General features: G+C 48.2%; 1 protein-coding gene across 1 annotated transcript in view; it reads left to right on the top strand.

The window, feature by feature from the left end:
• The window catches only part of DNAAF5 (dynein axonemal assembly factor 5), a gene marked incomplete at its 5' end in the record, with an annotated part of 48,337 nt that extends 39,982 nt beyond the window's left edge, over positions 1-8,355 (top strand). The window contains one exon of the mRNA XM_044915294.1: positions 7,322-8,355. Coding sequence (XP_044771229.1) covers positions 7,322-7,458 — 137 coding nt within the window. The remainder of the gene's footprint in view (positions 1-7,321) is intronic.
• Positions 8,356-27,726: the final 19,371 nt, after the last annotated feature.

The following is a 27,726-nucleotide window of genomic DNA, read 5'->3' as shown; positions in this document are numbered from 1 at the left end:
CCCCTTTTATATTAACATAAATGACATGTGGTTTTGGAAGATACATTTTCCAAAACAAAATAACGAGCAAGAAGAATGGCGTTGTTTTACTTCTTCGCGAATCTCGTTGAAAGACAGCTAGGTGTGCACAGCTTCTGTGTTCTGGAGGCCATGGTATGTGTCGTTGGGGGAAGTACATGAAGGAAATCTGGCCTCAAGCAGGTACGCAGCTGGAAGAGAGAGGCGCCGTTTCAGGTAGTTGTGGGCATGCTTTGCTACTGCCCCACACTGGACAGGCAGTCGTCCTCCAGAGGCTACCTGGAGGGCGGACCCCAGCGATGTTCACGCCCGATGGTCTGTCCTGCATGTCGGCCGGGTCCAGAAGTCACGTTGGTCAGCGTGGAGCTCAGAACAGTCTTGGGAAGAAAAGCTTCAGGAAGCTGTCTAGCTCATGGTGGCAGAAGCAAGTTCCTGTACTCGCAGTTCCTGCCGGAAAGTCACAAACACTGTCGCTGGACTGATTTCTGAGCAGAGGGTCTGCTGGGTGCCCGAGTGTGTCTGTGCAGTTTGTCCCGTTCTTTGTCGGTTGGTCGTTCTTTGCGGGGAAAAGTGTCGTCCTGGGACCAAGGCACACCCCTGCCGTGACCCTGTCACCGCCCAGGACGCTCAGAAGGCGGGCCCAGCTGCCCTGGGGAGCGCGACTTCAGTGTCATCCCTGCAGCAGCCACGGAAAGCATAATGCGAAGACGTAGACGTAAAACACCAATCAACAGATCTTAGAGTGCAAGTGTAAAAAATATACATATAACCCAAAAGAAGTCAAGGAACGAGGACAGGAAGAACACAGAAACAGGGACCAACAGGAAACAAACTGACCAAATCCAGCCTCAGCTGCAGTCTTGTAGAATGTTAATGAGCCGAACATTCCAGTTAAAAGGCAGGCGTTGTCAAGTCAATAAAAAAATCACAACTTAACTCTGAATTAATGAATTAAGTTAGAAGTTGGGTGCCGGAGGACTGACCTAATAAAGGAATTTTTGCTGCTTTGTTGAGGATGTTCTCGAGGGAACTTGCCGGGCGGCGGGGCGGCGGGAGGCTCGCGGACCCTACGGCCGCCCCGCCCTTGCTTCGTGAGGCGCCAGGAGCAGATGCCGTGCCTGGTGGTGTCGTGGACACAGTTTTGACTCCCAAACCCAAGGGCCTGCAGGACCCCCCAGGGACCCTCGCGCACACAGAGCCGCCACCTCGGGCCGTCGCAGGCGGGAGTGGGTGACCGTGCGGCCCGTTCGGACAGCTGGGCATTCTTCTCCGGGCACCAGCAGCTGGAGGACACACGGGTGTCCTGGCTCGGCTCCGCAGCCGTCCCCAGTGCCCGTGTGGGGTCTGGCCTACTCGGCCAAGTTCTCACAGACCCCACACCTTGCTCTCCTCTCTCCTTCCTCTCCAGCGAGAGAAGTGATGAGTTTGTCCATCTCCGAATCTCCGTAGCCTGCGGTGTGGTTCCCACCAGGGGGCAGTGTGTACACCGCCCATCCTCTGCCTTCCAGACGCACTAGGACTCAGGTGACGCAGTCATGGCGGCAGGCCGACCGCACTGCTCCTCTCTTGCAGCCTCTGCCCCTGCACTGCTGCCCTTGGGGTGCTCACGGCAACTGCAGCCTCGCACACATCCTGCCCCCTTGCTGTCCCGTCTCAGTAGCCAGCCAGCCGTGTTTAGAGTCCTGCATGGACACGCCCCAAATGCCCCAGTCTCTCCTCGCCAGCAGACCAGGGGGGTGTCTCCCAGATGACTGGCTCTCCTCTTCTGTGCTCCCCTCGACCCCTCACGCCTCCTGGGCCTTCTGCCTGATGACGTTGCTCTGTCCCACTGACAAGCTCCTGCGTGCCCTCTCACCCCTCAAAGCCACGCCCGTCATGGTGCCCATGAGCCTTGCTGCCAAAGGCAGCCTGCTGCTCGGGTCTCTCCTGCACCTGCGTGCACGCCACAGGACCGCTGGTCACCGCCTCCGTCCTGTGGCCTCCAGGACGCCCTGGCTCCTGGTTTCCTCCTGTCCATCTGGCTGCTGCTTCTCTCTGCACTCGCTGTCTTGGTGACCTCTTCTCCTCTCTGACTTCAGATGCCACTCACGTGCTGGCGACTCCCAGACTGAAGTCCAGGGCAGATGTCTGCCCCCAAACTCTAGACACACACGTGCCCAGACCTCAGAGGGCACACGGGTCTGCCGGGCATGGAGGCCGTAGCATGCAGACCAAGCCGGGATGGCGCCCCCATTCGCCGACCCTGCTCCTCCTGCTCCCCCTGCTCTGTCTCAGTGGCTACCAACGGCCATGCCATCCTCCTTGTGTCTGAGGGCAGGAACCTCCTGAGTCTGCTTGCCTGCGTCTGCCAGAGTCGCCCTGCAAGATGGCGTGGATGACACCAGTCCTTGGCCCACGGTGCCCACCAGCTCCTTTCCCACCCAGAGTTCAGCCGCCGCCAGCCCAGTTACCGCAATGATCACCAGTAACAACACTGTGGTTTCCTTCTTCATTCTGATTCTTATCTGCTGCCCCCAGACTAAAATGTGAAAGGATCCACAGGATGGATTTTTTTGCCTGGCACGTAGTAGGCTTGCAATGGGTGTTTGTTGACTGAATCAGCATCAGTAAATGTGATAAGAAAATTGATCGTCTTTCTAAGCCAGTTTACCTGCTAACACAAAAACTGTTTCTAAAGCCAAAATGCCACACGGTCATCACCCTCGGGGATTTTGAAAGATTTTCATGATCCACTAACAACTCCAAGAACATTCTTTTTTTAAGTTCTTTTTGTCCACACTGTGACTATTGTGTACTATTGTGTACTGCATCAGATGAATTTAAAATGCTGTAATAACTTTTAGGGTGGTTTTCGTGCCACAGCTAAACTGAAGGGAAGGTACAGAAGTTTCCCACATACCCGCTCCCCCCACACATGCAGCATCCCTCCCCACAGGTGGTGCATTTATCAGCACTGATGACCCACGGACACGTCAGCACCACCCAGAGTCCACGGTTCACAGGAGGGCCACTGTGGGTGCTGAGCCTTCTGTGTGTGTGCACGAAGGTATGACATGGATCCTCCATGACAGAGTCGCCCAGAGTGGTCTCACTGCCCTCTGTGCTCAGCCTGATAGTCTCGAACCCCACCCCCCACCCCGACAGCCTCTGGTCTTTCACCGTCACCACAGTTGGGCCTTTTCCATAATGTCATAGAGTTCAAATCCTGCAGCATGAAGCCTTTTCAGATTGGGGTTTTTTTTCACTTACTAATACACATTAAAGGTGCTTACATGTCTTTTCACAGCTTGCTAGCTCATTTCTTCTTAGCACTGGTTAGTAATCCATTGACTAGATGGACCACAGATCATCCATCCACTGTTGAAGGACATGAAACTTTGGCAACTATGGAAAAAGCTGCTATGTGTATATGGATGCAAGTTTTTGTGTGGACCTGTTTTCAGCTCCTTTGGGTAAATACCAAGTAGCACAGTTGCTAAATCGTGTGGTGAGACTGTATTTAGTTTAGTAAGAAACTTCCGAACCGTCTTCCGAAGTGGCCGCCCCATCTTGCACTGCCACCAGCAGCCTGCTGCTCTGCGTCCTCTCCAGCATGTGCTGGAGACGGTGTTGTGGATTTGGCCATTCTAACAGGTGTGTGGCTGTGTCTCCTTGTTTTGATCTACACTTCCCTGAGGACACTTGAGGTGGAGCGTCTTCTCAGATGTGTTTGCCCTCTGTATCTCTTCCTTGGTGAGGTGCCGTTAAGGTTTCCGGCACGTTTCTTACTTGCATTGTTTTCATATTGTTTAGCTTTTGGAGCTTTTTGTATATCTTGGATAACAGTCCTTTATCAGATGTGTCTTGTTAATACTTTCTCCTGGTGTGTGGCTTGTCTTCTCAGTCTCTTGATACAGCTTTTTGCAGAGTAGAAATTTTTAATTTTAATGACATCCAGCTTATCGGTTATTTCTTTTATGGATCGTATCTTTGGTGTTGTTTCTAAAGTCATCACCAGAGTCTCCAGCTGCAGGCCAGTGGGGAGCATGGCAGGGTCTCCGAGCAGAGAGAAGGAGAAGGGGCTGCCGGCGGTAATAGCCCATGAGAGCTTGTCGAGAGAACTTAGAGAAATGCTGGCAATTTAAGGAAATCAAAAGTTCTTGCATGATAAGGAAAAGCAGGTCCTGGAGTTGTTAATTCACAGAGATGGGGAATTTCAAGAACTGATGAAATTGGCACTTAATCAGGGATGCAAGTTTTAGAAAAGGAAGTGGAGAAGAGAGTGATATTCAGCAACTACAAAAACAGCTAAAGGAAGCAGAACAAATACTGGCTACAGTGTTTACCAAGAAAAACACACATCAATAGAAAAGGCAAGAAAAGGTGCCATCTCCTCTGAAGAAATAATTAAGGATTCACAAGTCATGCTGTGTGTGTCCCGCTGACCTGGGTCCCAGGGGACCTACGGAGACCACACCTGGCGGATTTAGAGAGAAGTGGATTATTGGGTCAGATAAACAACCCTTCCACTAATGGCGTAAACGGTCGTTTACCGGGGACGCATGGCAGTCAAGTGACCTAAGTAAATGTCATCGCCACACCCAGCGTCACTGGTTCTCTCTCGAGTTCTCTTCCGGGATCCTGTCGTTCTTGCAGTTTCATATGTCAGGAGTTAATTTTTGGGAAGGATGGAAAGTCTGTGTCTAGATCCTTCCTTCCCTCCCTCCCTCTCCCTCTCTCTCTCTCTCCCTTCATGCGGGCATCCACTTGTTCCAGATCATTTACTGAAAAGGCTGCCTGCTCCCCTGTGTCGCCACTGCTGTTACCAAAGATCAGAGGACCGTTCATCTGCGTCCACCGTGGGTCTGCATCGTCCATGCGTCTGCGTCGCCTGTGCGTCTGCATTGACCGTGCGTCTGCATCTGGGCTCTCTGTTCTGGTCTATCAATCTATTCTTTGAACAAGACCATACTGTCCGTTACTCTGGCTTTATGGAAAGTCTTAAGTCAGATTGTGTCGGGCCTCCAACTTTTCTCCTTCAGGGCTGCACTGGCTATTCTGGGACTTTGGCCTCTACATACAGACTTTAGATTGAGTTGGTCAGTATCAATCTGGGATTTTGATTGTGATTGCCTTAAATCTACAGATCAAGTTGGGGAGAACTGGCATCGTGACAATATTGACTTCCTATCCATGAACATGGGCTCTCTCCATTTATTATGTTTTATTTTCTTTTATTTATATATTACCTTTGTTTTATTTGCACATTACCTTTTCCTTTTTTTTAAGGTTTTATTTATTCGTTTGAGAGAGAGAGAGCAAGCGCAGGGGGAGCAGCAGGAAGAGGGAGAGGAAGAAGCAAACTCCCTGCTGAGCAGGGAGCCCGATGCGGGACTCGATCCCAGGACTCTGAGATCATGACCTGAGCTGAAGGCAGACACTTAACCGACTGAGCCACCCAGGCGCCCCGATCATGTGATTTTCTTTTTCAGCCTATTGATGTGATGGATTATATTAATTGATTTTTAAATATGGGACTAGCCTTGTGCACCTGGGATAAACCCCACTTGGTGTTCATGCATAATTCTTTTTATACATTGTTGGATCCTATTTGCTACTATTTTGTTGAGGATTTTTGTATCTATGTTCATGAGAGATAATGGTCTATAGTTTTCTTGTAATGTCATTGTCTGGTTTTGTACTAGGGTCATGCTGGCCTCGTAGAGTGAGTTAGGAAGCTTCCATCTTCTGGAATAGAGTGTGGAGAATTGGTATAATTTCTTCCTGAAAGTTTGGTAGAATTTACCAGTGGACCCATCTGGGGCTGGTGCTTTCTGTTTTGTGAGGTTATTAATTATTGATTCCATTTCTTTGATAGATATAGGTCATCTGTTCTTGTGTGTCTTTCCAGGGATCAGCCCACCTCATCGGGGTCCTCACGTCTGTGGCCCACGACTTGTTCAGAGGACCAGCTTTTGGTTTTGTTGATTTTCTCTATTGATTTCCTGCTTTAATTTCACTGATTTCCACTCTAATTCTTTTTTTTTTTTAATTCTTATTTATTTATTTATTTGAGACAGCGAGAGAGGGAACACAAGCCGGGGGAGTGGGAGAGGGAGAAGCAGGCTCCTGGCTGAGCAGGGAGCCCAATGCGGGGCTCAATGCCAGGACCCTGGGATCATGACCTGAGCCGAAGGCAGACGCTTAATGACTGAGCCACCCAGGCACCCCTCCACTCTAATTCTTATTCTTTTCTTCTGTTCACCTTGGATTTGTCTTTCTTTTTCTAGTTTCCTAAGGTAGAAACTTAAGGTAATGATTTTTAGCTCTTTTCTCACATATGCATTCAATGCTGTAAATTCCCCTGCAAGCACTGTTTCCACTGCATCCCACAAATTTTGGTTGTGTTTTCCTTTTCATTCAGTTCAAAATGATCTTTAGTTTCTTTTCAGATTTCTTCTTTGACCATTGCATTATTTAGAAATGTGTTGTTTAGGGGCGCCTGGGTGGCTCAGTCGTTGAGCGCCTGCCTTCGGCTCAGGTCATGATCCCAGGGTCCTGGGATCGAGCCCCGCATGGGGCTCCCTGCTCGGCGGGAAGCCTGCTTCTCCCTCTCCCTCTCCCCCTGCTTGTGTTCCCTCTTTCGCTGTGTCTCTCTCTGTCAAATAAATAAAATATTTAAAAAAAAAAAAAAAAAGAAAAAAAGAAATGTGTTGTTTAATCTCCAAATATTTGGGGATTTTCCAGTTGATCACGTATTGATTTCTGGTTTCACTCCATTACGGTCTGAGAGCAGACATTGTAAGACTTTTGTTTTTTAAATTTGTTATGGTGTTTTTCATGGGCCAGAACGTGGCCCATCTGGTGAGTGTGCCAGGGGAGCTTGAGAAGAGTGTGTATTCAGTTGCTATTGGACGGAGGCGTCTGCAGATCTCTGTCGTAGCCCCTGACGGATGGTGCTGTGGAGGTCGGCCACGTCCTCGCTGACCTTCCGCCTGCAGATCTGTCCACTCTGATAGCAGGTGTGGAAGTCTCAGCTACAGTGTGGATTCATCTGCTTCTCCTGCAGTCCTGTCCATTTGGCCTCGTGTAGTTTGGTCCTCTGTTATTAGGCACGTGCGTATTAAGGATCCATATGTCTTCTCCGAGAACGGACTCTTCCTCATTGGGTCACACGCAGCCTCTGAGTCCTGGATAACTTGCCTCACTTTGCAGTCTGCTCTGTTTCTAGCTGTTTTAACTGGAATGTGCAGCTTACTCCCATAAGCAGCAGTTGGTTTACTATTGATTCCTGGTGTTTGAAGGGTGTGTTGCTGTTTTACAGAGGTCCTCAAAGCAGGCAGCGTTCTGTTCCCTGAGCTCCTGGTGAGAGAGACCGAGGCAGTCATCCACAAACACCGCTCTCCTGCCCACTGCCAACAGCTTCTGCAGCACCTGCAGGCCCTGCCGCCAGCCCAGTGAGCGCAGACGGCGGAGCCTGGAGCGAGACCCAGCTCCCATCCTTTCCCGGGCTGGAGTGTGTGGCCTTCAGACCTCACAGCACGGCACCTTTTAGTCAACAGCCTGAGACCTTCACGAGCAAGACTTTGATAGCAAGAATGTATTCCCTAAGAAATGTGCCCGGGATTCTCAGACGGATCTCGAGCCCAGGAGTTTCTGAAATAATGTTCACTGTGTGGCTTCTATACCTTTAGCTTTTATTTATACCATGACAGATCTCCCAAACATCTATAGGTAATTGAAATGAAAACTAAATGGGATCTGCTGACACTGGCAGCCAAATCAGCCTGTTTGTTTGTTTCAAAGCTACATGCACCTGCTGCGCCCTTGAGTTAGGATTTATGTTTGTGCAAATGGCCACCCCACCAAGATTATTTTGTTAAGCAAAAGCTGTTAAAAAGAAGTTCATTCTTTCCTTGGGTTGTGTCTACTGAAACTTAGTATCACAGTGAACAGAATAAAAGGAACTTGAAATTTTTATCAATTAAATTTTTGCTGTTTAAAATACCCTGGAACTCAAAATGTTATATGGATACATTCGGTTACAATGTTTTTTTCTTATCTCATTAATGCGAACAATGTTAAAATAGAATATTTAATCAGATATAATTTTGGTTGCTCTCTTATAAGTAGGAGTAAAGTAAAATTGGATTTTATTCTCTAGCACTTTCTACACCCAAGTGCCTAAAAAACTTCATTTTAAATGGGTATTATTTCCATAAGCCAAATATTTATGTTAAAACAGGGGGCGGGGAATATTGTATTTTCTAACAACCAAATATTAACATTTGTGCTTAAGTGTTTGAAAATGTAATTAAAAATATTTATTATAATGTCTTGTACGCCTGTCTTAATGTGGTTGGTAGTTAATTGACATTTTTAGATTTGCTAATTTTTCCCTTAATGTCACAGTGATCCCGGAGGCTCCCCACCTGCTCAGTGTAGTGCCCTTTCTGGAAGCCAGGTGGCAGGCGCTCCAAACCCCATTAGGAGGGCGGCCGCGGGAGAGCCTGGCTTTTTGGTTGGGGACAGCAGGCCTGCACTAAGAGGTGGGATCCGAATCTGCACCACAGACTTGGGTTACTGCCTCCCAGGCCCCATCCGCTTTCCCACCCCAGAAAGCCTCCCAAGCTGTGACGGGGTGTCAGCCCGTCCTGTGATCAACCGCAGCTGCAGGGGGCTTAGGATGCCCTGAGGGACATCACCCACCAGTTCCTCGATTGCCCCTTATACCCTCTGCTGTTTCCTTCCTCAGCATCACCTGGAAACCTGTGAGGAATGCAAATTATGGGGCCTCAGCCCAGATCTGCAGTGGACCCAGTGGCCAGACCTCCAGGGGACTGATCCCCTAAATTGTGAGGACCCTGCCCTGAGCACCATGCATTTTCATGTCCAGCAAGAGCTCCAGCTTCCATCTTTGATCAGCCACGAAGGGTCATGGGAACCAAACAGGCGGCAGACAACTCGGCTGGAGGTCACACACACAAGGCAGGTGTGGTTGGACACTGGGATCGGCTGCCAAAGAAAGATGAGCATGGCATTCCAGTTTCTGGACGTCTCTAAGGGGACGTATTCAGAGCATCACAGTGAATCAGTGCCTCCTGGCATGGTGTCAACAGGTAGGTGTGTTCAGAGAAAGACAAAGGTTAGTCATCTAAACACCTGAGAATCAATGCGTCCCTCTTAATTTTTTTTTTTAATTCTTGGGATGCCTCGGTGGCTCAGTCGGTTGGGCATCTGCCTTCGGCTCAGGTCATGGTCCCAGGGTCCTGGGATCGAGCCCCGCATCGGGCTCCCTGCTCAGCGGGGAGTCTGCTTCTCCCTCTACCCCTCCCCCCAGCTCGTGCTCTCTCTCCCTCCCTCTCTAATAAATAAAAATAAAATCTTAAAAAAATTTTTTTTACTTCTTGTCCACACTCCTCAATTAAATCAGCAACTATTTGTGGAGCCCTAACTTTCCTGTACAGGTGGAGAACAGGGACGTGTAAAATGCAGCCCGAGAGTTTACAGTATTACTGAGATGTACTTACATACTGTGACAGTCAGCCTCCTAAGTGTACAGTTGGGTGAGTTTTAGCAAATTTTCAAACACTTGTGTCCACCAGAGAGCGACCCAGGGCCAGGTGCAGCTGATCCCTGCCCGCGTTCCCAGCCGAGCAACCACTGAGCCGCTTCTGTCTCTAACCTGATGTCTGTTCTAGATGCTTCATGTGCATGGGATCACGTCTGTGGTCTTCAGTGTCTGGCTTTTTTCTCGTAGCACAAAGTTTTTGAGGTGATTTATTTATTCATGCCGAGTTCAGGGGTCAGCAATCCCTTTCTGTCAAGGGCCAGATAATAAACATTTTAGGCTTTGAGGTCTCAACTCTGTTTTCCGTTCACCCGTTGATGGGCATTTAGGTTGAGACCATTGTGAATAAAACTGCTCTGGGCTTTGTGACGTGTGGGCATGTTTCCGTTGTCTTAGGTGGGTTCCTCAGAGCAGAATTGCTAGGGCATATTTGATACGTGTTTGTAGCCCCTGATGGATTGATTGCTGTTTTTAACTGCTTTATTGAAGGATGCTTGCCCTGTAGTTCACTGCACCCATTTAAGGCGCGCAGTTTGACAAGTTCTGACACGTGTGCACCCACGAACCTCTCCACCCCAAAGGTTCTTCCTGCCCTCTCCCGCAGCCCCACCCCGCCTCCTCCAGGCTACTCTGGTCTGGTTTGGTCACCACAGAGTATGCCCTGCACATTTTGGACTTTCACAGCACGTGTTTTCGGCTTGGCTTTTTGGTCTTCTTTCATGCGGCACAATTATTTTGAGACATATCCACATTGTAGCACCCATGGGTAGTGGTGCATTCCTTTTTGTTGCTGAGCGGCATTCCACTGGGTGGCCACACCGCAACCCTGATGCGTGTTGGCTCCTAGCTCCTGGCTACCACAGAGAAGCTTCTCACAACACGGGAGTACAAGTGTCTGTATGGACATAGACTTTCATTTCTCCCAGGGGAACATCAAGGAGGGGAATGGCAATCACACTAGATTCTATTTAAGTTTTTAAGAAACTGTCGAACTATTTTCTAGAGTGAGGTACCATTTCATATACCCACCAGCACCATATGACAGTCCTGGTTCCTCTCATTTTTGCCAACATTTGACACATTGGCCTTTTTAGTTTTAGCCATTGTAATAGGCATGTTGTGGTATTTAAATATGGTTTTAGTTTGCATTTCCTTTATGTCTAATGATGTTGAGTATTTTTTCATGTGCTTACTGGCCATATGTAGCTCTTCATTGGTGAAGTATCTTAAAATCTCTTGCCCATTTTTTAAAGATTTATTTATTTTGAGGGGCGCCTGGATGGCTCAGTCGGTTAAGCATCTGCCTTCGGCTCAGGTCATGATCCCGGGGTCCTGGGATCGAGCCCCACATCGGGCTCCCTGCTCCGCGGGAAGCCTGCTTCTCCCTCTCCCACTTCCCCTGCTTGTGTTCCCTCTCTCTGTGTGTCTCTGTAAAATAAATAAATAAAATCTTTAGAAAAAAAAAATTTATTTTGAGAGACAGAGCTCATGCGCACTCGCAAGCAGGGGGAAGGGAAGAGGCAGAGGGGAGAGAGAATCCCAAGCAGACTCCTTGTTGAGTGCAGAGACAGACGTGGGGCTGGATCTCACGACCCTGAGATCGTGACCTGAGTCAAAACCAATAGTCAGTCGCTCACCCAAGCCACCCACGTGCCCCACCCTTGTCCATTTTTTTTAAAATCAGGTTTTCTATTGAATATGAGTTGTTCCCATATTCTAGATACAAGTGCTTTATCATCTATGATATGCAAATATTGTCTCTCATCATGGAGCTTGTTTTTCACTTTTTTTTAAGATTTCATTTTTAAGTAATCTCTACACCCAGCATGGGGCTCAAGATCACAACCCGGAGATCAAGGGTTGCACCCTCCACCAACTGAGCCAACTGAAAACAGGTACTCCTGTTTTCACTCTTTAACAAGGTTTCTTGAAGAACAAAAGTTTTTAGTTTAGAAGGAACTTATCGGTGTCTTCTTTTATTATGCTTTTGGTATTATATCTAAGAAATATTCGCTTTAAACCGAAGTTTCACTTCCTAAATCTTAAGCTCAAAAAGTTATTTTCATAAAGATGATTCCTCTATTTGCTGTACCTACACCATAGTTCAAAGGCGAGGTTTACTTCCTTTGAAAAATCTTTCTGTGATCTAACTGAAAATGAGATCCCTCTGGGGTGAGTTCGTTGAAAATAAAACCCCTACCTTTTAATAACCAGAGACAGCCCCCTATGTGCCAGTATGGGATGATCTTTAAAATACATTAATAATCATAAACAAGGAACACAACGCTAGGGGCGCCTGGGTGGCTCAGTCGTTAAGCGTCTGCCTTCGGCTTAGGTCATGATCTCAGGGTCCTGGGATCGAGCCCCGCATAGGGCTCCCTGCTCGGCACGAAGCCTGCTTCTCCCTCTCATACTCCCCCTGCTTGTGTTCCCTCTCCGCTGTCTGTCAAATAAGTAAATAAAATATTTAAAAAAAAAAAAAAAAGAAAAAGCGTAACGCTGTATAGGAAGGATGAACCAGATGTAAAAGGAGGAAAGAGGTAGCAGCCGCTGATTTGCTCTCACGCGGATACACTTTTTCTGGAAGGGTACAGAAGAAACTACGGTGGTGGCCTCTGGGGAGGGGACCTGCACACTGGTGGTGTTTTTAGCTCCTAGGTCAGCACACCTGTTTCCTCCGTGGAGAACAGGGCCCTGTTCCAGGCAAGGATATTCAGGATGTTTATCAAGAAGCTGTTTTGTTGAGAAATGAAAATGTGCGAGTGTCCGTAGCAGCTGCGTTCCAGCCCCAAACGTCCATCAACAGTTAGGAATGGATAAGCAAGCTGTCCACTCGACAGAACAGCGCGCCCCAACGAGAGCAGACCCTGACGTGCACTGAGGGCATGGCTCTCCCGGCCATCCGCTGACTTAAGGAGGCCAGGGTTTCAGTGGGAGTGCAGGGTTCTAGAACAGGCAAAGCAGATCCACAAGGGCTGTTCCACTCTCTCCTCTACTTGTGTATGTCTGAATTTTGTGTGCTTTTTCATAATTGAAAGTGTTGAAACTTTAGAACAATCTCAGGATGAGCCTGGAAGGCAGAAGCTAAGACTAAGTGCTCTCAGGGGCTGCCTCTCCTCCAAGCCAGAGCAGGAAGCGGGGTGTCCCCTTACACAGACCCGCCTGTCCACTGCCAGTTGTCTTACAACCAGCTTGGAAAATTAAGTTTTCTCTAAAGATAAATCTTTCTTCCCGACTTTTCCCCATTTTCCAGGACTCTCCAAATAGCCAGTGTGATCTAGACGTCCAGTCATTGCCTGTGTGATAGAAGACATAAGAGAAACGATTACTGAAGGTTACATGGGGTGGTGGGCTATGGATAGCTTGTTTTCCTGGCTTTGAGTCATTTAGAATTTTAAAATCATTTTCAGAGGCCATGGGCAGCGCTGTTGTGGATGACAACTGGGATCTCAGAGGGAGGCCGCCAAGTCCCCAGCCTGCCCAGCACCAGCCTCCACTCAGATGTGCCTTTGACCTAGGCTCGTCCTTGGCCTTGTCCCCAGGGTCCTGAGCCTCTCCTGTGACTCTTCTATAAGCAAAGGATGATTTCAGGAGCTGGCTTGGACACTGAGGCCTGGACCCTGTGCCAAGGACAAGGGCACTCGCGGATTTGTTCTTAGGCATCTGGGCAGGGTTTTCTGGTCTCGGAAAGTGTAATCTGAAGAGACATGAGGGTGCCTGTTGTTGCGGAACAAGTGTAACCGTAGACAGAAGGATCTTGTAGAAGTCTAGGTGTTGTCTTCCTCTAGGACTGTTAGTTTCTTTATATTTCTGTTCTTCAGAATGTGAGTTTACAGTTTTGGCTAAGACTGAGAGCAGAGAGAGGTTGGTGGCGTTGGCACATGTGAAGCAGGGGACCAACTTTTAAATGGCCTTTTAAATTAACGAAGGTGAACTAATGGGGTTTGGTGTGGGGGACACTGGCTCTTTTTCAGAGTCTCCGAACGACAGGCATTTCGATTACGATTTTAATCCTCGTGATCAACTGGGGCTCTCTGTCCCTGCAGGAGGTACTCTGGTTTCAATCTTGCTGCTTACAGGTAAACAACCTGCTGGAAATTACCCTCCCGGGAAGCCTGTTCATCCCTGAGAAGGGGCCTTGGTCTTCACGGTGGGACAACAGCTTTAACAACTAACCTCTCTCATCAAAGTGCTTGAGCCTGTACTTCTTCCGCTTATTCACGAAGTAAAATTGATGTTTCAGAAACTACTGTGAATATTTCACGTACAACTTGAAGCCCTTGACGACAGACAGTGCCAAAACCACGATTAGGCACTGCCAACTTGGCAGTGTAGGGCTCCTCCAGGATAAAACCCTATCTTCCTACAACCGGGCAGCGTGGGATGCCTCAGGCCGGAGCCCTAGAGCCCCGCGCCCTGCGTGGCACAGGTGCATGGCACCCCCGGCCATCAACTAGCAGCCAGTCCACACCCAAGCACGCCGGGCTGCGTGCAGCTCGGGGCACCCCAGGCTCCCTGCGCACGCAGTCCCTGGCGGCCCACCCGCGCCCCCAGCGCCCGCACCCCCAGGCCCCCCCAGCACCCCCAGGCCCAGCACCCGCACCCCCAGCGACCGCGCCCCCAGCGCTCGCACCGCCAGCACCAGCACCCCGGGCCCCCCAGCGCCCCCAGTACCTGCGCCCGCACCCCCAGGCCCCCCAGCGTCCCCAGGCCCCTCAGCGCCACCCGCAACCCAAGTGCCCACACCCTCAGCACCCCCGCTGCCCGCCCACGCCCCCAGCGTCCGGCTGCCTCCTAGTAGCCCGACAGGTGCCCCTGCTGTAGCGGGAAACATGTGACCACAAGCCGGCTGCCCTGGCTAGCCCCCGCCTGCACCTGCCGCCGCCGCACAGTTCCCACTCCCGCGCCCCGCAGCTAAGCCGGACCTCAACTGCGCACTCGCGCCGGGCGGGGCCCCACGGAGGCGGAGGTCCGCGCCAGCCATTTCCCAGCCACCCCCGCGGCGAGGGCGCGGACACGTGACCCGAACACGGCCATTCGCGGACCCTGCCGCCGCCGGAAAGCAATGGCGCTGGCGCTTCTGCGCGTGCTCGGCCCGAGGCCGCGCCGGCGCCGCCGATTGGCTGCGTCCGGGTCACGTGCCCGCCCCCTCGCCGCGTCCCTCCCCCCCGAGGAATGCGGGCGGAGTTTCCCAGGTGTTCGCAGCCTACGCTGTTGGCGCGGGTTCCAGCCCCGCGCTCTTCTCTCGCGGGTGAAAGGTCACAACTGAGAGTCAGACGCGAACCGCGGTCAGCATGACCTGGGCGAGGTCACAGTGTCCGTCTCCGGAGCGTCGGTCTGACTGGAAGCAAGTACTGGGGTCACTAGGTTCGAGGCATCCTCACCGTCCTCACTCACCCCGCCCTCCTAGTCGGGGAGGGGCCCCGGGGCCGGGAGGGGCGCTCAGCCGACGGAAACAGTGAGCCCGCGCTCCCGCGGGGATGCTCCGAGTCCCCGCCCTGCTCCTCCCAGTGCAGCCCCGCGCCGCGACACCACCCCCTGGGGAGCGCCCAGGGCCCCGCAGGGTTGGGGGGTGTGGCCCGCACAGAGCTACCCACCTGCTGTAGCCACATCCTTCCTGGTGGGACGTACACTTCCCTGGGGCCGGGGTGGGAGGAGGAGGCTGGGAGTGCCCTTCCTTCCTTTTTCACCACACCCTCCTGCTACTCCAAATCAATCAACACTTATAAACGGCCTCTTAGACAAGTGACCAATTCCGGGGCCGGGACAGGGAAAATACAAGATGAGCCTGGCGCATCCTGTATCACTAGAAAGTAAGAGGGTGCTCACAAAATGAGGTTGGGGTGTAGGAGGACTCAGGAGCCAAGCTGAATGGCGAAAGCTGGAACAATATGAGCAGCAAAGTAAACAATCCTATTGAATCATAACTTACAGGGTAACATAACTACCCAGGAGTCCATAGAGATAAAGAGTAAACAAGTGAGGGAGAAAGAACAGCTCCTTCCTACGGAAATACCACAATTTATAGGTGTAGGAATAGGGAACTGGAAAAACAACTTTAGGCAAATGACAGCGTGGTAATTGTTGGGAGCCGTATCTAATGGATGCTAAGATTAGTGGGCAAAAGTTTTGAGGCAGATACTGCTTCAGATCTTTCCCCCAAGATATTTATTAACAGGGACAAATAGTAACTTCAGAATGGAAAAACTTGACCAACACACCTCAAGCAGGTAATCAAGGTATAAGATACAACAATAGCACTGACCCCTGATGTAGTAATGCAAGGAGAAAGACACAAAAGCGCTCCTGTGGTTTTCTTGCCAAAAATGCATACCCTCCATCAAATCATGGGAAAGCTTCAGAGAAGTCCAAGCAAGGACATGGTACTCTTGGTACCATGAATACCATGGTACAACATAACAGTACTCTTCAAAAGGGCCAAGCTCCTGAAAGATAAGGAAATTCTGAGGAACTGCCCCAGATTGGCTGTGTCTAAGGAGAATGACTACTAAATGCAACATGGAGTTCCCGAGTGGCTTGGACTAGGTAAAGTACTACTGTGGAAAAACATGAAATCTGAATAAAGTCTGCAGTTTAGTTGACAATATTTGCTATAGACTGAATATTTGTGTTTTCCCAAAACTTCATATATTGAAACCTAATCCCCAGTGTGATGGTATTTCAAGGTGAGACCTCTGGGAAGTGCTTAGATCATGAGAAGGGAGCCCTCGTGAATGGGTTCAGTACCCTTGAAAAGGAGCTGAGAGAAGACAGCTGTCTATGAACCAAGATGTGGACTTTGACCAGGCATCAAACCTGCTTATAACTCGGTTTTGGACTTCCAGCCTCCGGAACTGTGAGAAATAAATTGTTTTTTAAGCACCCAGCCTCTGTTAATTTGTTATAGCGGCCCGAACAGACTAAAGACAGTATTGCACCAGAATTAATTACCTGGCTTTGATATTTGTACAATAGATAATGTAAGATGTTAACCTTAGGAGAAACTGGGGAAAGAGTATTTGGGAACTCTCTGTGCTTCTTTCTTGTTTTGTTTTGTTTTTGTGAAATACAGGTGGGCTATGGTGAATTCATCCCTCTCCTGGACCAGGGGCGCAAGGGATATTCAACATCAGGGTTGCCCTTGTGTCCCAGAAAGGGGCAAGCTGATGAGAAACTCAGGCAGGTGCCCTTTCATGAACTCCCCGCTGCCCACCCTGCCTCTCCTAGCTTCTCAGGTACAAATGTCCTGAGCAGGAGCAAGCTTGGCAAATTGGAGAGCAGCAAGGAGGCCAGATGAGCGGGAGGAAGATGGCAGGAGGCGATCTTGGACAGACAGCAAGCATCAGATGGTTGGGGCCCCATCAGGTGGGGTTAGAGAAGGTATTCTCACCTACCCCTTCATATCTTCATCTCCATTTAGTACAGTTTTATCCTGTTGGGTTTTTCTCAGTTACCTGTGTAACATTATGTAACATTTAGCACTTAAATCTCTGTATCTTGTCCAGCAGCGTGGGATAGTATCTGTCCTTTCCTACCACAGAAGATAGGGGTCCCGGGCGCCTGGGTGGCTCAGTTGGTTAAGCGACTGCCTTCGGCTCGGGTCATGATCCTGGAGTCCCGGGATCGAGTCCCACATCGAGTCCCCCATCGGGCTCCCTGCTCGGCGGGGGGTCTGCTTCTCCCTCTGATCCCCTTCCCTCTTGTGCTCTGTCTCTCATTCTCTCTCTCTCAAATAAATAAATAAAAAATCTTTAAAAAAAAAAAGAAGATAGGGGTCCCATCCTTAACTCTGCCTCCTCTGCTTCCACCCACCTCCCAACTCACAACATCTAGACTTTTGCTTATACAAAAGTCAAGGTTGCTGCCTATCATTAGAACAGATTGAAAAGACTTAATTTTTTCATGCTTTGTTCATAGATTGATTCCCAAGGCTAGAAATCCATCAGTGGTTTTTCTGTTTATGGCTGCATTTTTCTCTCTATGCTCAATGGCCTTAAAATGATTGTATTCCATGAGTTGCCCAAGATAATGCCACGGTTTAGTTTGCTTCGTATTTGGACCACAATTTATGTTTACAGCTTTTCATTTTATTTATTGAGTTTCTAACTGCTGTTATTTTTTTTCTCATTGACAAAAAGTGTGCCTTCACCATATCCCTCACATTGACCCAGCCTCTTGTGCTAAATCTTGCCCCAAATGCCCACCTTTTCCCCTGGAGTTGCATGTCTGAGAGCCCTCCAGCCTCTGCCGTTCAGGCCTGCTGCCCAGCCATCGCTGTGGACATCACCTCACAGGCCTCCAGACGACTGCTACACTGGTCCCACGCTTTCCCTGTTCTTGGTGTCCTTTGTTCTCTGAAGTACATTACAAGCATGTCCTCAGAAAGGGATGTCTGCATACCAAAAAGGCCTTTAATTTGCCCTCGTAGCCAAACGTAGACTTCTAGATCCCAAGTTTGCCCCCAGAATTGTGACTGCACAGCTCCGTTAGTGTCTTGCTATTGACAGTTGGGTGATCCCTCTTTTGTAGGAGTCATATGAGTTTTATTTCTGGATGCTTTTAAGATCTTTCTTTTTCCTAATATTCTGAAATTTCTCAAGAACACATCTAAATAGGATCTTCGTTCACTTTGCAAGAGGGGCCCTTTCTCTTAGGTTCCTCCATTCTCTGGTTCTAGAACGTCTGTGTGCATGATGTTGAACTGATTCCTCCCCCCCCCCCCCAATCATTTCTCACCTAGTCCTCCCTTTTGGGTCGTTTTTTCTATGTTCTGAATAGATACTTGGCTTTATTTTCTAACCTTTCCATTGACCTTTTTATTTATTTATTTATTTTTTTAAAAGATTTTATTTATTTATTTATTTGAGAGAGAGAGACACAGCGAGAGAGGGAACACAAGCAGGGGGAGTGGGAGAGGGAGAAGCAGGCTCCCCGCGGAGCAGGGAGCCCAACGTGGGGCTCGATCCTAGGACCCTGGGATCACGACCCGAGCCGAAGGCAGTCGCCCAATCAACTGAGCCACCCAGGCGCCCCTGACCTTTTTATTTCTACCACTTATTTTTAGAAGTCTTTTTTGGGGTACCTGGGTGGCTCAATGGGTTAAGCGTCTGCCTTCAGCTCAGGTAATGACCTCAGGGTCCTGGAATCGAGCCCAGCGTGGGGCTCCCTGCTCAGCGGGGAGCCTGCTTCTCCCTCTTCTGCCCCTCTGCCTACTTCTGTTCTCTCTCAAATAGATAAAATCTTTAAAAGAAAAAGTCTCTTTTTCTTTAAGTGAATTTTATTGATATTTGATTTACATACAATGAAATGGTCCCGTTTTAAATGTATATTTTGATGAGTTTTTGTGCAGTTTTGTAGTTATCACCGCAATCAAAATACAGTTGTCTTGGTCCCCTTCCCAGTCACACCCCAACCCATACCCAGGCTTTGGGCAACCACTGATCTGATTTGCAGATTGGAGTTGTGTTGTCTAGACCTTCGTGGTCGGCACAATGTTTTTGAGATCCACGTTCTTGCATCTAACAGCACTTCGCTGCATTTTTATTGCTGAGTAGCATTCCACTGTATGCATATAACACAATAATTAAACTGTTTATCAGTTGACTAATGTTTGTGCTTTGCCAGTTCACTTGAATGATGCTTCTGTAAACATAAGTGCACAAGTCTTTGTGTGGACATGTTTTCATTTTGCCTGGGCAAATACCTAGGCGTGGCCCAGCTAGACTGCGTGATAAGTATATATTTAACTACATACTAAATGGTTGATGTGTTTTCCAAAGGAGTTGTATCATCTGACATTCCCACGAGAAACGTAGGCGTTCCATTTGCTCTGAATCTTTACCATCACTTGGTGTGGTCAGAACGTTCTCCATTATTCCAGGTAACTCTGTGTCCTTGATAGGCTTCCCTCCTCAGTAAGAGAGTTGACAGGAGCTTCATGTCCAAGGGTTCACCAGGCATTGGGCTCTTTTTGTGAGGTACAGAAAGGAAGGAGCCATTGGACACCTTACCAGATGCCAGACGGAGGAACTGAGGAAGGAATTACTTGGGAAGATGAGAGCTGCTCAAAAAAGCTCCCAAGCACTTTGGGAGAAGAGATACGTGGCTTTCTGAGCGGTTGCTGTGTGGCAGGCGTGGGGAAGCAGCCCAGAGCTTCGGTTAATCCCCGTGATGCCAGCCCCACCCCCAGACCTGGTCTGAGCCCCTGAGACCACAGGAGACAAGCCCACACCTGCCCAGACGCAGCCCCCAGTACCGACGCTGAGATGCAGTTCCTCCGCCCACATCTCGGCCTGCTCTTCCCCTACCCCGAAAATGTCGTCCCTCCTCTCCTGCTGCCTGTGGCCTCCAACTCTGCTAGTCTCTGCCAGTCATCTCAATGAGGCCGCAAGTGAGAGGGAGGGAACTGCCTGTGCTCCATCTTCATCTTGCACTGAGGTCTGGATTTCTGCGGCCTGGCAGGACATCCACACGCATGGCTCGGTAGTGAAGGCCGATTATGAAACAGCATATATAGCATCCACTTTTATAAAAATATGAATTATGTACAGAGAAAAGTGACAGAATAGGCCTTAAAATGTTCGCAAAAGTTACCTCTGGGTGGTGGGATTAAAGTAGTCTATACATCTTTTTAACTTTTAAACTGTCACATGCTTTCTGAAAACTTCGGTTATATGGACAGAGGTCGCATGGTGGCTGAAGCCCCAGGCTGTGGGGTCACTTGGATCTGGATTTTCAAGTGTTAGATCTGCCCCTTACTAGCCGCAAGCTCTCAGACTCAGTGCCCTGATTTGCCATGGAGCTGTTCCGAATATTCGGTGAGGCTGTGCTGCGGGGCCCACAATGGGTAGATTTGATCGGTGTTGGCCATTATCATACGAATATTAGTTTTAAGATAAAAAACAGTACGGCGCCTGGGTGGCTCAGTTGGTTAAGCGACTGCCTTCGGCTCAGGTCATGATCCTGGAGTCCCGGGATCAAGTCCCACATCGGGCTTCCTGCTCGGCAGGGAGTCTGCTTCGTCCTCTGACCCTATCCCCTCTCAGGTGTTCTCTCTCTCTCATTCTCTCTCTCTCAAATAAATAAATAAAAATCTTTAAAAAAAAAAAACAAACAAACAGTAAACAATTTACATCGTCCAGCTCCGAGCTGAGAGCTTTCCTGGGCACTTTGCAGTGTGAATTAACTGCACAAGGGCTAGCAGCCAGATACCTGAACCAACTGGCTTCTGGGGGTAAAGCAGTTGATTGTAGGGGCGTCTGGGCGGTGCAGTCAGTTGAGCATCCCAACTCTTGGCTTCAGCTCAGGTCATGATCTCAGGGGTGCGGGATTGAGCCCCACTTCGAGCTCCCCACCCAGCAGGGAGTCTGCTTGGGATTTTCTCTCTCCCTCTCACTCTGCCCCTTCCTACCCCTCACGTGCCGATACCCTCTCTTTCTAAACAAATCTTTTTCACAAAAGGCAGTTAATCATAGGCATCACTTGGATTCTGGGGAATATCTGCTAAAGATGATAATTTTGGTTTGGGTAGAGTTGGCATTGGACGTTTGACTGTGACATTGCTTGGCTGCCTGGACCAGCTGTTTATTGGGGCCATTCCGGAATGATCATCAACTCTCCATGCCGGGATGCTCAGCCACCTTCCCTAAGGCAGCTCACATAACCACCAAGGGACTTGATGTTCACGAGTAAGAACGTGACAGTCGTGTTAACCACCGGAGGCCACGCCTGACTCTCAGCAGCCTGTCCTGCCGGGCCAAAGTCCCTCAGACTTGGGTGAAATGCAGGTTTTCTCTATATATCACGTTGTTTGTGCGTGCCATGAAAGGCCGATGAGCTACTGAATGCTGACATAAACTGTCTGAAATAATTCTTGGCAGGCTTCTCTGCAAGGAGAGAGCAGCTGTGCTGGGAGCCCCTCAGCACCATCAGGACTGGACTGAGACAAGCCTGGTGCCTATTGGGGCAAAGCTGACTTCAAACGTTTTCTCAGGTTTTTAAAAAAATATTTTCTGGCCTATTTTTTCAAAGGGGCAGGTGTCCGTGAATCTAATAGATCAAGAGTCCATTTGTTGTGCAGAATCCATCCGCCTGATATGGGTGAGGCCCTGTACCAGGCCCAGGGGAGCTGGGGATGGTGGCACAGGACCGCCCTGCCTCCCAGAACCCAGAGTCTGCTACACCGTGTCCAGCAGAAGTATAATGCAAGATGGATGGCATCTAAATTTTTCTAATAGCTGCAATAGAAAAAAAAGATGTGGGTGAAATTTGATTGGATAATATATTTTATTGCACCCAGACACAGTATATTAAAAAAGATTTCACTAATCAACATCAAACAGGATGAGATATTTTACATTCTTTTCTTCATACTGAGTCTTCCAAATCTGATGTGTTTACACACATAGCATGTCTCTCTGACGACCAGTAGGATTTTCAACCATCCTGGTTTACGCAGAACCACCCGGGTTCTGGCTCTGAAAGGCCTGCATCCCAGGAAAGACTCCGGGGGATGCATCAAGTGCTGTTTTTCCTGAAAGGGTGTGGAAGGCTGGGGGAAAGTAGAAAACTCTTGTGGCAGCCCCCAAATAGGAGCTAGAGCACAAGTATTCCGTGTCCATTGGAAGCGGCATAAATGCCCTCCGCGGTTACTGCCCCTGCTTTTCCCCAGCTGTTGATGGTGGCAGCCACGATTTGTAGTTTACATAACGACCATCCGCCTTGCATGCTCCAAGAGATCCGAATTGCTAATGCAGTGTGAGCGCCTGCCTTTAACGTTGGCTAGGGATTCACTGTTGTGCTTTGTGTTGAGATAGTGCTGCTGTAAGTTTTCACATGGCAGATGCCGTGGCCATGTTGTCTAAGGGTTCAGATCGTGAAAATGAGAACAAGGACAGTGTGAATGCTGGTGTGACCCAGACGTCGCTGACAAAGGAGGCTCACGAGTGCGACTTTGATGGCGGGTGAAGCACACATACAACTGGACTAGGGAGCTAAAAACCAAAAGAGTCCTATGCAATATGCAGAAAAGACGGGATGGGGATGATGGAGGAGCGGATGAAGGCACATACAGAGACTGAACTCAAGGCCCGGACATGACAGGAAGTTCTTCAAAGCCAGTCACAACTTTTTTGTCTCCCCCAAAGCCACCAATATTTAGTCCCCAGCACTGGCCACGAAATGAGCTCGGGCACACCCACCCCCGTACTGAACTCACATTGTCCACTCACTGCTCCGTGCAGCTAAGCGAAGCGACCCTTCCTCACTCATAAATTAGAATTAAAATTTTGAGAAGGGATGTGTATAAATGGGAGAAATTTTGATGAGCTGTGTTATCTACCCAACGATGCAGAACGGATCCTGTCACATCCTATGAACCATGATATTGTTGACAGTCTGTTAAGTGATGCACCGAATCCCGGCAGCGAAATGGTGTTTTCCCAGCTCCTCGTTACTTTGATTTGAAACAAAGAGTTACAAATTGTCTCCTTGATTTCAATGAAGATTTTGATGAAATTGCAGAAAACATGAATGAAAAGATTGTTGATACCTCGTCCAAACACAAGCTAGACTCTGCTCATCCATCTGTGTATTTGGTGACAGGGCAAGTGTAAGTTCCGGCAAACTTCATTTAGCTGATCATCTTATTACCAAAGAAAATGAAAAGCTCTTACCTGCTCAGTGTCCTCCACACCTCGTATACAACACTGCTGTTAAGGTGAGGTCTGCTTACCTGTTACATTGGGGTTTCCAAAAGGAAAGTTTTGGTTACCTTTTAGTTTCCTCAAATATGCGGAAACATGATTTTTGACTTTATAGAAATGGAAGGAGAAAGCCTTCCTACAAGGTGTCCGCCGTCATTGTTGCCGTAGGAAAGATGTTAAAATGTTTGCCTGCCGTAAAATCTAATCTTATTCTTCAAAGTGTGAGACACGAGGAATGTTCTTCTCTAATTTGGAAATACATAAGGATGAGAACAAAGAAAGGGGTTACAGGAAAATGGAAATTTATATGCTCTTTTTCCAGAACTGCCACCAGAGTGTCTGATGCCTTGTGTAGACTGTGGATGAGAGGTCACGCGGGCAAAGAACAAACTCACTTCACGACAGCAGGACTGCTTCAGAACTCAAACATGTCACCAGAAAAAGGTAACTAAATTTGACAGGACATTCTCATTCCTTCAGTAAAACTATAACTTACTTGAAATCCAACTTTGATTTCAAGTTTTGATGACCTCTGTGCTTTAAGACCATTTGCCTGAGAAAGAGAGTTTAACTTCTGGTGACTTCCAGTATGCTTTGGAGTTTGTTTGTTTTTAAGATTTTATTTACTGGGGCGCCTGGGTGGCTCAGTCAGTTAAGCATCTGCCTTCCACTCAGGTCTTGATCCCAGGGTCGTGGGTTCAAGCCCCACATTGGACTCCCTGCTCCGCAGGGGAGTCTGCTTCTCCCTCTCCCCCTGCTCCTCCTCCCCCCACACTCGTGCTCTCTCTCTCTCGCTCACTCTCTCAAATAAATAAAATGTTTAAGAAAAATAAAATGGACATTTTAGACGTGGGGAACCAAAATGATAAATTTACATATGCAAAGAGCCTGATTAATAAGTGGCTGGTCTACCAGAGTGAGCCTGTGCGTACAGGCAGGTGGATGTTCTTTGAGCGCCGAAAACAAATTCCCGCAAGTGCTCATAGGTGTCATCACATTGGACTGACACCAGGAATCCGAGTTTCAGTGGCTTGATAGGAACAGTGCTGTAAGTCAGCATGAGCCGTACGCTTGACCACATCCCGAGTTTCCCACTGCCTAAAAGAAGAGAGGGATGTTCTAAGTTCAGAGACGCAGTGTTGATAAAGGAAACAGGAAGAGTGAGACTGCTCAGAGCGTCATGGGACAGAAGGAAGCGGGTCATGACCCCCTTAATTGGTCTTACCGTATTTTTGTTCTCCTTTAAAGAGTCTTGCGTTATAAAGGATCAAAGTATGGATAGACACAACAGCTTGGATGAATCTCCAGGGAACTATGATGAGTTTAAAAAGCCAACCTCAAAAGCTTATGTCCTGTGTGATTCCATTTATGTAACATTTCTTTTAAGTAATCTATGCCCAAGGTGGGGCTTGAACAGCTCATGACCTCGAGATCAAGAGTCAGAATGCTCCACCCATTGAGCCAGGCAGGTGCCCCAATTTATACAACATTTTTGAAATGACAAAACTGTAGAAAAGCAGGGCAGATTTGTGGTTTCCAGAGGTTAAGGACAGGGGGGAAATGGGACCAGGGGCTGCAGGGGCTGGAGGTGGTTATAAAAGATTACAGGGGAGACCCCTGTGGGGCTGAAACTGCCCGAAGAACCTCACAGGTGCAAAAATCCGCAGAACCACACACCACACACACACCCAGGGGTGGAAGTGAAATTGGGGAGATCTGAATGTATGGATGGATTACATCCACGTCAGTCTCCTGGCTGTGACGGTATACCGCAGCTTTGCAAAATGTTACCATTGGGGTGGAGATGGTGTATTATTTCTTACAACTGTATGTGAGTCTCCAATTACCTCAAAAATTTCAGTTAAACAGAAAGTTGTACATGTGTGTGTCTTCAGAATACCTAATAGCATACTCTCCAAAATTTAAATACCCAATAAAAGATGTTTTAAGTGTAAAATAATGTGTTGTAGTGGAAGACAGAAAGAAACATTATACAATTTTTTCATGATTTCTTCTATTCATTACTACTAATTGCACTGTTAACTAGTCCTGTGGTTAACTAGTCCTGTTTTGTTTAAATGTAACAGAAAAGTAAGTAATACAAAATAATGCATGGTTTCAAAGAAACACCTATTTTCATTTTTTATGTGAAGAGATAGCACACGTGGGTAATTCTTTTCTATGATAGCACTGTGTTTTGGGGTGAGGTCTGGAATGTCTTTGTCCCGGGTTGGCATTCTAAAACCTCGGTCCCTTAAGCTCATCCCAGGTGCTTGGGTGCACCTGAGGCTATAGCCCGGAGGGCACTGGTGGGGAGGACGTGGGGGTTGTCTCTGCAAGAAGAGGACGCACTACACTTCTGCCGAAGCTGAAGTGGCCATCACCGCTGGGGAGATAATTCGGGAGACAGGAAAGGTGCTCATCTGGCAGGCACTTCACTGAACTTCTGGGCCAGGCTCAGGGGGCAGGGGCTGCAGGACTGGAAGCAACCCACTTGAAGACACAGTCCAGAAAAACAGGCCCCTGGGGTTTCCTGAGGACGTCTTCCACCAAGACCCGCAAAAGTCCCCAGATCCATCATCCTCAAATTAAAGTGATCTATGGCCCCTCTCAAATGGAAAATCATCTTCACAGACCCCCACCTCCATCCCAGGGTGTTTAAACTATTTTAATTGTAAACTTTCTTTTTTTTTTTTTTAATATTTTATTTATTTGACAGAGAGAGACACAGCGAGAGAGGGAACACAGCAGGGGGAGTGGGAGAGGGAGAAGCAGGCTTCCCGTGGAGCAGGGAGCCCGATGCGGGGCTCGATCCCAGGACCCTGGGACCATGACCTGAGCCGAAGGCAGACGCTTAACGACTGAGCCACCCAGGCGCCCCATGTAAACTCTCTTAAATACGTACAAATGTAAAACTAAACATAAAGTCCCTGTGTTCTTGGCACTTACGCAGCTATGAATCCAGCCGTGTCTACAAACTAAATCTTACCAGAAATGGTGCCCTAATTGGGCCCCAGTGGGCAATACTGCCGTGCCTGAGTCCACCCCTGTGTCGCACCCTGAGTGAGGCTGGAGCAGTCTGGCTCTCCCCACTCCTCCACTGCTTGAATCCCTGTGTGGCCCCAGTGCAGTGGTTATGGGTCCATTAGGGTGCAGATGAATCACTTTCGTTGCTTTCTCTTCTGTCATCTTTGGCTCACCGCAATTACCCGAAGGCCCTTTCATGCCATTGCGTACTTCCTGAAACACCACACCTGCTCACACAGGAGCCACTCACCGGGTGCCCTCAATACCCTTCAAGAAGCTCCTTGAAGTTAGATATAAAACTATTCTAAAAATCTCAGAATGAACAAACTAACATTTCCCTAAGGAAGCTAGAAAAAGAAAAACAAGACCCAAGACCAGCAGAAGGAAGAGCATAATAAAGAATAGAGCAGAAATAAATGATAGAGAAACGAAAAAAAGCAAAAGAACAGATCAATGAAACCAGAAGGTGGTTCTTTGAAAAGAATAACAAAATTGATAAACCTCTAGCCAAACTCATAAAAAAGAGAGAGGACTCAAGCAATACCACAAATGTAAGAGGAGAAATAACACCACCACAGAAATTCAAACAATCATAAAAGAATATTATGAAAAATTATATGCCAACAAACTGGACAACCTGAAAGAAATGAATAAATTCCTAAAAACATGCAAACTACCAAAACTGGAACAGGAAGAAATAGAGAATTTGAACAGACTGATAACCAGCAAAGAAATTGAATCAGTAATCAAAAATCTCCCAACAAACAAAAAGCCCAGGGCCAGACACCTTCCCAGGAGTATTCTACCAGACATTTATAGAAGAGTTAATACCTATTCTTCTCAAACTATTCCAAAAAAAAAGAAAAAAGAAATGGAAAGAAAACTGCCAAATTCACTCTATGAGGCCAGCATTACTGTGATACCAAAACCAGAAAAAGACACCACTAAAAAGGGCCAATATCCCTGATGAACATGGATGCAAAAGTCCTCAACAAAATACTAGCAAACCAAATCCAACAGTACATTAAAAGAATCATTAACCACCTTCAAGCGGGATTTACTCCTGGGCTGCAGCGGTGGTTCAATATTTGCAAATCAATCAACATGATACATCACATCAATAAGTGAAAAGACAAGAACCATATGATCCTCTCAATAGAAGCATAAAAAGCATCTGACAAAGTACAGCATCCACTCATGGTTAAAACCCTCAACAAAGTAGGGTTAGAGGCAACATACCGCAACATAATAAAGGCCATACATGAAAAAACCACAGCTAACATCATCCTCAATGGGGAAAAACGGAGAGCTTTTCCTCTAAGGTCAGGAGCAAGACAAGGATGTCCACTCTCCCCACTGTTCTTCAACATAGGACCAGCCTCAGAAGTCCTAGCCTCAGAAATGAAAGGCATCCAAATTGTAAGGAAG

Source organism: Neomonachus schauinslandi, chromosome 5 (genome assembly GCF_002201575.2).
Source record: "Neomonachus schauinslandi chromosome 5, ASM220157v2, whole genome shotgun sequence".
Taxonomy (NCBI): domain Eukaryota; kingdom Metazoa; phylum Chordata; class Mammalia; order Carnivora; family Phocidae; genus Neomonachus; species Neomonachus schauinslandi.
The sequence above is the reverse complement of the archived record's forward strand: the minus strand, read 5'-3'. Positions and strand labels throughout refer to the sequence as shown.